General features: G+C 44.3%; 1 protein-coding gene across 1 annotated transcript in view; it reads left to right on the top strand.

The window, feature by feature from the left end:
• Positions 1-8,342: 8,342 nt before the first annotated feature.
• The window catches only part of LOC121574839 (golgin subfamily A member 7B), a 67,822-nt gene continuing 66,525 nt past the window's right edge, over positions 8,343-9,639 (top strand). Inside the window, exon 1 of the mRNA XM_041887466.2 lies at positions 8,343-8,437. Within this exon, the coding sequence (XP_041743400.2) occupies positions 8,426-8,437 (12 nt within the window). The 5' untranslated portion in view covers positions 8,343-8,425. The remainder of the gene's footprint in view (positions 8,438-9,639) is intronic.

Here is a 9,639-nt window from a genome sequence, read left to right as displayed (position 1 = left end):
TATAACTTCCACCTCAGAAACTATAATTGTTGTAAACTACAGCGGTTCAATGTTTTCTAGAAATAGACTAACTTAGTTTATTCAGCTAGCTAACTTGGTACAGTATTCTTCCGTGAAAACCGTCCAGGGCACCGAATCCTATGACGCCACAGCCAACTAGCATGCCAGCCTCCAACAACACGGTTTAGCACCAATACTCGGCCACAACAAACCACCAGTGTGTCAACACGCCAAGCAGATCATTCGTGTCCGTGTCTAACGTTGTGGGTTAGTCCCGACAGCTTGAGCGAGTCCGTCGTCAACTTATTCAGCCAGTTAGTTAGCTAGAATAGTTAGCATACTAGCTAGCTATTGCTTTCTGCCAACGAAAAAAACCCTCCTCCCACGGCATGAACACACAGAGAGAGCCAAGCTAGAGTCATGACATAGCCTAGCGGTTAAGAGTGTTAGGCCAGTAACAAAAAGGTATCTGGTTCAAATCCCAAAGCTGACTGTGTGCCCTTAAGTAAAGCATTTTACCCTAATTGCTCCTGTAAGTCTCCCTGGATAACATTGTCTGCTAAATGACTCAAATGTAAGTGATAACACATTGAACATTCAAATAGCTTTTGGCTGTCTTTTTGAATGGGTGAATATAGCTTGTAATCTCATTGATCAACGTCCCAACCAAATATTGCCCATGTTGAAATGATGTAGTGTGCCCAGTGGGTAAGCACTCACTGTTAAACGTACCAATGATTGTTGATTATGCAAATTATTGCTCCCTCGAATTTCGATGTCAGTATTTGTGCTTGACTGCTTTACACTGTCAACACAATTACACCTCACTATGACTAGTGTAGCCCTACTTACTATAGCTTACTGTACTTGCAGTGAAGTAGGGCTGAAGCGGGATTTGAACTCACAACCCTAAGCTCTTGGCACTCACTCCTTAAGGTACAAATAATTTGAATGATTGTTGCCTCGAGTGTCTCTCTCAGTTTTCATGCTTGACTGAGTTATCAGGCAAACAGCCTGAGATAACTGTTGGATGTTGTTGTTTACAGCTGATGTAGGGAGCCAGATGGAAAGGGAGGTATTTCCTCTGAATTATTAATAAACATTGAAATTATTAATAACTAACGGAAAACACAAAGCAGGGGCGCAACTTTGGTGTTAGAAGGGGGGGGGGGGGGTCATAACCTGGCACGGGTCCTCCCTCAAATCTTTGGGGATATCTAAAGCTCATTTCCTGCATTTCTACTAGGGCTGTCCCTGACTAAAAAAGATATTGGTCCACAAAGAGTAGTCTTTTCTTTCGACCAATTGATTTATAACATTGACAGGAGCGTTTCAAACAAAAGACGATGAATAAATTGACAAAACTCATAAATGGAGTGAAATAAACAAAAACGTGTTTTTATCACGTTTGCTAAACTTGTGATAAACACGTTTTTGTTTATTTCACTCCATTTATTAGTTTTGTCAATTTATTCATCGTCTTTTGTTTGAAACGCTCCTGTCAATGTTTTTAAATCGACTACACTTGGTGGACCAATATTTTCTTTAGTCAGGGACAGCCCTAGTAGAAATGCAGGAAATGAGCTTTAGATGCTCCCCCCCAAAAGTAATTTCTTTAAAACACATGTCCACTCCGACAATGAGAACAATAAATGACTGTAATAATAATATATTGAATGCATTAACAGAAAATACCGTAACCAAACAAACAATTCAGATTTAAAATTATGGGAATTAAAGATAAATGCAGGCTACTACTGGTGATGTATGTAATGGAGAATTGATAGACACAGCACACAATGCACACAATTAAGTTATGAAACAATGACTATCCACAAAATGGCGGGAGAGAGCACATTCTGGAAAGAGACATCCCTTGTGCATTGTTTATTTCATTCCATTTATGAGTTTTATCAATTTATTCATCGTCTTTTGTTTGAAACGCTCCTGTCAATGTTGAGTAAGGACGCGCACCTAATTACGCATATAGAAGTAGGACTAGTCTACCTGGCCTGCACGCAAATGTAGGCATATAAATGTGCCCATTTGGGGATGTCTGATAGTATTTCTGATTGTCTTAACTCACCACCACATTGCGCTGTCCAAAAACGTCAGAATATCGGTCTTCAACTGCTTGGCTGCTGGTTTCATCGTTTGATTCAGTTCTAGTGTGATTGAAGCAAAAATAATACATCAAGTTAGTGAGCTAGCTAGCTAATGTTAGACAACTTTTGGCTAGCTCTAATGGTACATCAACTGACGAAAACTAGCCAAGTTAATTTACTTCTGTTGAAACGGGACAAAAAGGCTACAAAACATTTCCATACACACAACAGCTGATAGATACTGCTATCTGACAGATAGCTAAAGTGGCGCAGTGACTCCCGAGTGGTGCAGTGGTCTAAGGCTGTGCCACTAGAGATCCTGGTTCGAGTCCAGGCTCTGTCGCAGCCGGCCGCGACCGGGAGACCCATGGGCGGCGCACAATTGGTCCAGCGTCGTCCAAGGTAGGGGAGGGCAGGTATGTGGGTTCATTTCCCATGGGGGGCCAGTATGAAAAATTAAAAATTAAAAAATTAAAACATGTATGCATTCACTAACTGTAAGTCGCTCTGGATAAGAGCGTCTGCTAAATGACTAAAATGTAAAAATGTAAAGGCTAGAGCTGAACTGGCTGTGATAGCTACTAGCTAGCTTGCTAGTTCATTCACTTCAGACAGAACTTCAGTCGAGAGGAGATAAAACATTAGCTAACGTTACATGTCAGTTACACTACTAGCTCAGCACTGGGAATAAATACAATTGTTCTGTTAAATCAAGCAGCAGTTACCTTGTCAGCTACATCAGTCAAATAAAGAGTAGCCAGTTTCTGCTCTGGTTGCTTTTCAGTGGCGACACGTCATTCTGGAGAGGTAGGGCAGAGCCCCACCTGTTTATCCCCCCAAAATATTTTGCCATTAATACGTGTCACATATCAGTTTGCAAACAATGTAAAAAATAATAATATTTGAGTTAATAAAGTCAATTTTTTGCATTCTTGAGTAAGGCAGCTCCAAAATGCAGGTGTTTCAGCCTAGATCAGTGCTTTCTGTAGTGGAGGGGAAGCCAGCAGAAAATACAGAGCGTAGGGGTTGGTTATCTTCTCTTGTTGCGCCGTGATTGGCTCAGTGTTCTGTCACTCATGGAGACACTACGTCACTGCAAAATCTACAGGGAGAGCTAGAAAGTTCAAGTCCCCTTGGGTCCTGCCATAGATTTACATTAGAAGTGCCCATCCAAGAAGGCTCAAGGTCATCGGCCACAGATACAATTATGTTAAATCACGTTATATCTACCGTAGCTTTGATTGGACTGATCATGTCAACATCATACTTTCAAAATCCTTTTCAATCCTTGTAATATGAAGAGAAATTATAGATAAAGCGTATCGGTGCTCATCGGCATGGAAATCGCAAATTCAACATTGAGTGCTAAGGCGCCACTGCAGCCCCGGGTTCGATCCCAGGCTGTGTCACAGCCAGCTGTGACCGGGAGACCCATGAGGCGGCGCACAATTGGCCGGTTAGGGGAGGGTTTGGCTGGCCGGGATGTCCTTCTCTCATCGCGCAAGCTGACTTTGGTCGTCAGTTCGAAAGTGTTTCCTCCGACACATTGGTGCGGCTGGCTTCCGGGATAAGCGAACAGTGTGTCAAGAAGCAGTGCGTCTTGGCTCTCGACCTTCGCCGAGTCCGTAGGGGAGTTGCAGCAATGAGATAAGATCGTAACTACCAATTGGATATCACGAAAAAGGGGGTAACGCCATGGGCCAGAAAAGTTTGAATACATTGGCCATGCTGTCAATCCAGCATGACTTCTGCCGCGTTCAAAACAACTGGAAACTCGGAACTGGGAAATCTCAGACTTCAGTGAGTACAAGACAACTGGGAACTCGGAACAGGGAAATCTCAGACTTCAGTGAGTACAAGACAACTGGGAACTAGCTCCGGCTGGGAAAATAAGGAAAATAATTTTGAATGGTCATCCAACTCGGAATTCCAAGTCGGGGTTTCGGGCCTCTTTCTAGAGCCCACAAGAAGGACCGCCGCGCCATCTTCCTGTTCAAGTGATCACAACACAACAAGGTGAGTCCAACAATGTATTGTATGCTGCTGCATAAATGATGTAATATGCCAGGGAGATATGTATACTGTAGCGAAGAAAGTAATACTAAGTGTATGTTGTGTAGTAAGGTGTTCGTAGCCCATGTGCCTCACCCTAATAATTTGGCCTACTGTTCTGACTTGGTGGTGCACATGTAGCCTATAGCCTGTTTTAGAGAAATGTAATCGTTGAATATTGTAAGAGTTTTCATTGTCTGCTTATATGCCCCCTTTATTTATCCTACGGTTCTGACTTTGTGTACAGGGAGAATACTGTAAGAACGTCCCATGTTCTGAATTCTGTCGCTGTATATTTCAAAAGTGCTGAACAAATAGTTATATTGACTACGTCCGTCCTAGCTCGCTCATTAATGTCTTAATCCAAATTACGGATTGCCTCTTATCTGCTTGTCGTCCCCTTATGCCATAGTTTGTACATCTCAATTGTCAGTAGAAACCACATTTGTTTAAGCAAGTCAGTCATATCAGCTATGTTTTTTTTAAAGGCAGTAAATGAGGCTGAATGAACTGTTTTGCTGCCAGACAAGGCTCCACTGATAGCCAGGTGTAGCAGTGGTAAGGTGTTGGGAATGCTGTTGGGACTCTGCTGTTGGGACAACTTTATGTAGGCCCTAACAGTTTGTGGGCACCGTTTGGCACCGTTATAGTACAATTAATGTATTGTTTAGTGTTGTGTTGTGTTGTGTAGTGGCTTTGCTGGCATGTATCAAATGTACACTGCTCAAAAAAATTAAGGGAACACTTAAACAACACAATGTAACTCCAAGTCAATCAAACTTCTGTGAAATCAAACTGTCCACTTAGGAAGCAACACTGATTGACAATACATTTCACATGCTGTTGTGCAAATGGAATAGACAACAGGTGGAAATTATAGGCAATTAGCAAGACACCCCCAATAAAGGACTGGTTTTGCAGGTGGTGACCACAGACCACTTCTCAGTTCCTATGCTTCCTGGCTGATGTTTTGGTCACTTTTGAATGCTGGCGGTGCTTTCACTCTAGTGGTAGCATGAGACGGAGTCTACAACCCACACAAGTGGCTCAGGTAGTGCAGCTCATCCAGGATGGCACATCAATGTGAGCTGTGGCAAGAAGGTTTGCTGTGTCTGTCAGCGTAGTGTCCAGATTATGGAGGCGCTACCAGGAGACAGGCCAGTACATCAGGAGACGTGGAGGAGGCCGTAGGAGGGCAGCAACCCAGCAGTAGGACTGCTACCTCCAACCTTTGTGCAAGGAGGAGCAGGAGGAGCACTGCCAGAGCCCTGCAAAATGACCTCCAGCAGGCCACAAATGTGCATGTGTCTGCTCAAACGGTCAGAAACAGACTCCATGAGGGTGGTATGAGGGCCCGACGTCCACAGGTGGGGGTTGTGCTTACAGCCCAACACCGTGCAGGACGTTTGGCATTTGCCAGAGAACACCAAGATTGGCAAATTCGCCACTGGCGCCCTGTGCTCTTCACAGATGAAAGCATGTTCACACTGAGCACATGACAGACGTGACAGAGTCTGGAGACGCTGTGGAGAACGTTCTGCTGCCTGCAACATCCTCCAGCATGACCGGTTTGGCGGTGGGTCAGTCATGGTGTGGGGTGGCATTTCTATGGGGGGCTGCACAGCCCTCCATGTGCTCGCCAGAGGTAGCCTGACTGCCATTAGGTACCGAGATGAGATCCTCAGACCCCTTGTGAGACCATATGCTGGTGCGGTTGGCCCTGGGTTCCTCCTAATGCAAGACAATGCTAGACCTCATGTGGCTGGAGTGGGTCAGCAGTTCCTGCAAGAGGAAGGCATTGATGCTATGGACTGGCCCGCCCGTCTCGCTCCATCCACCAACGCCACGTTGCACCACAGACTGTCCAGGAGTTGGCGGATGCTTTAGTCCAGGTCTGGGAGGAGATTCCTCAGGAGACCATCCGCCACCTCATCAGGAGCATGCCCAGGCATTGTAGGGAGGTCATACAGGCACATGGAGGCCACACACACTACTGAGCCTCATTTTGACTTGTTTTAAGGACATTACATCAAAGTTGGATCAACCTGTAGTGTGGTTTTCCACTTTAATTTTGAGGGTGACTCCAAATCCAGACCTCCATGAGTTGATACATTTGATTTCCATTAATAATTTTTGTGTGATTTTGTTGTCAGCACATTCAACTATGTAAAGAAAAATGTATTTAATAAGATTATTTAATTCATTCAGATCTAGGATGTGTTATTTTAGTGTTCCCTTTATTTTTTTGAGCAGTGTATATATATATATTTTTTTCCCCACCAAGATTGACATGCTAAAATCGCCACTGTTGCTTTTACAACTCTGAGAAAAAGCTCAACATACAGACAGCAGCTGTAGACACACTGCCTTCACACAGCCTGTCCGCACGACAAAAATGCAACTTTAGAATGTGGGTAGGTCATGTCCCCCCCGTCCCCAGTGAAAGTTGCGCCCCTGACACAAAGTTTAAAAGAAAAATGACCTCTGGTTTTTGCACAGATAAATCACTCATCTACACTGAACAAAAAATATAAACGCAACATGTAAAGTGTTGGTCCCATGTTTCATGAGCTGAAATAAAAGATCCCCGAAATTTTCCATACACACAAAAAGCTTATTTCTCTCAAATTTGGTGCACACATTTGTTTACATCGCTGTTAGTGAGGGTTTCTCCTTTGCCAAGATAATCCATCCACTTTGCAGGTGTGGCATATCAAGAAGCTGATTAAACGGCATGAGCATTACAACAGTGCACCTTGTGCTGGGGACAATAAAAGGATACTCTCAAATGTGCAGTTTTGTCACACAACACAATACCACAGATGTCTTAACTTTTGAGGGAGCATGGAATTGGCATGCTGACTGCAGGAATGTCCACCAGAGCTGTTGGCAGATAATTTAATGTTCATTTCTCTACCATAAGCCGCCTCCAATGTTGTTTTAGAGAATTTGGCAGTATGTCCAACCGGCCTCACAACCACAGACCAAATGTAACCACACCAGCCCAGGACCTCCACATCTGGCTTCTTCTCCTGCGGGATCGTCTGAGACCAGCCAATCGGACAGCTGATGAAACTCTGGGTTTGCACAACTGAAGAATTTCTGCACAAACTGTCAGAAACCGTCTCAGGGAAGCTCATCTACGTGCTCGTCGTCCTCACCAGGGTCTGGACCTGACTGCAGTTCGGCAGTAACCGACTTCAGTGGGAAAGTGCTCACCTTCGATGGCCACTGGCACACTGGGGAAGTGTGCTCTTCACGGATGAATCCCAGTTTCAGCATGTATGGCGTCATGTGGGCGAGCGGTTTGCTGATGTCAAGGTTGTGAACAGAATGCCCCATGGTGGCAGTGGCATTATGGTATGGGCAGGCATAAGCTACGGACAACTAACACAATTACATTTTATCGATGGCAATTTGAATGCACAGAGATACCGTGACGAGATCCTGAGGCCCATTGTTGTGCCATTCATCCGCCGCCATCACCTCATGTTTCAGCATGATAATGCACAGCCCCATGTCGCAAGGATCTGTACACAATTCCTGGAAGCTGAAAATGGCCCAGTTCTTCCATGGCCTGCATACTCACCAGACATGTCATCCTTTGAGCATGTTTGGGAAGCTCTGTATCGACGTGTATGACAACGTGTTCCAGTTTCCGTCAATATCCAGCAACTTCGCACAGCCATTGAAGAGGAGTGGGACAACATTCCATAGGCCACAATCAACAGCCTGATTAACTCTATGTGAAGGAGATGTGTTACGCTGCGTGAGGCAAATGATGGCCCTACTTTTTTTAAAGGTATCTGTGACCAACAGATGCATATCTGTATTCCCAGTCATGTGAAATTCATAGAATAAGGCCTAATGAATTTATTTCAATTGACTGATTTCCTTATATGAACTGTAACTCAGTAAAATCTTTGAAATTGTTCCATGTTGCGTTTATATATTTTATCGGCGTATTTTTTCACAGCAGCCTACCTTTGAAGACTCCTGTCCTCCAGTTTCATATCTAAGACCGTATCTTTCTTCTTGTTTCTCCATCCATATAATTATAAACTAGCCTAGTCTGTAATTACCAACCTCCCCCTCACCCCCTCACCCCAGAGCATCCTCTCTCTCTCTCTCTCTCTCTCTCTCTCTCTCTCTCTCTCTCTCTCGTGCGTTCCCGCCCCCCCGCGAAGCTCGAGCTGCGCTGTCCCAAGAGCAGACGATTTCAGAACCTATTTCTGCACAGGACAGATCCTGCACCGTCTCATGGCAACATGGCGACTGAGGTAAGACTTTAGGCTAATTTAACATCTTATTCGTTCTTGTTTAGGATAATAATCAGTGGAAATGTAAAAATGTTTCTCCTTGTGAGAGAAACGGCATGGGAGGTTGATTTTGTAGCGATATGCAGTCTATCCTCGCTGTGCCTTTGATTCAACCGATGAGAAACGGGCTGTTTGAATGAACGACGGACACCTGGTGTATTGTATAATTCGGTGGCGGGAGGCCCGTTTTAACACGACGGAAAACGGGGTTCAAGAACAAGGAGGCAGCTGGCAGTTTTGGCAGCAAACTGCACCATACCTCATATTTTACCGATCGACCAAATATAATGGTAGCTTTCTCATTCACACACATACCGGTAGCATAGCCTACAGTATGTTCTGAATGTCACAAAAAGAGTCACTGTCAATTCCGGTATCCATGACAACAAAAATATAAACGCAACAATTTCAACGATTTTACTGAGTTACAGTTCATCTAAGGAAATCAGTCAATTGAAATAAATGTATTAGGCCCTAATCAATAGATTTCACATGACTGGGCAGGGGCGCAGCCATGGGTGGGCCTGGGAGGGCATAGGCCCACCCACTGGGGACCCAGCCAATCTTTCCCCACAAAAGGGCTTTATTACAGACAGAAATACTCCTCAGTTTCATCATCTGTCTGGGTGGCTGGTCTCAGACGATCCCGCTGGTGAAGAAGCCGGATTTGGAGGTCCTGGGCTGGCGTGGTTACACGTGGTCTGTGGTTGTGAGGTTGGATGTACTGCCAAATTCTCTAAAACGACGTTGGAGGGAAATTAACATTAAATGATCTGGCAACAGCTCTGGTGGCCATTCCTGCAGTCAGCATGCCAATTGCACCATCCCTCAAAACTTGAGACATCAGTGGCATTGTGTTGTGTGACAAAACTGCACATTTTAGAGTGGCCTTTTATTGTCCCCAGCACAAGGTGCACCTGTGTAATGATCATTCTGTTTAATCATCTTCTTGATATACCACACCTGTCAGGTGGATGGATTATCTTGGAAAATTAGAAATGTTCACTAACAGGGATGTAAACAAATTTGTACACAAAATTTGAGAGAAATAAGTTTTTTGTGCTTATGGAACATTTCTGGGATCTTTTATTTCAGCTCATGAAACATGGGACCAACACTTGTTCAGTATAAATATATGCATCTTGCTCTAGAATGTGTGTCCT

The sequence above is a fragment of the Coregonus clupeaformis genome, chromosome 1 (genome assembly GCF_020615455.1).
Source record: "Coregonus clupeaformis isolate EN_2021a chromosome 1, ASM2061545v1, whole genome shotgun sequence".
Classification (NCBI taxonomy): domain Eukaryota; kingdom Metazoa; phylum Chordata; class Actinopteri; order Salmoniformes; family Salmonidae; genus Coregonus; species Coregonus clupeaformis.
This window is presented reverse-complemented; position numbering and strand designations above follow the sequence as displayed.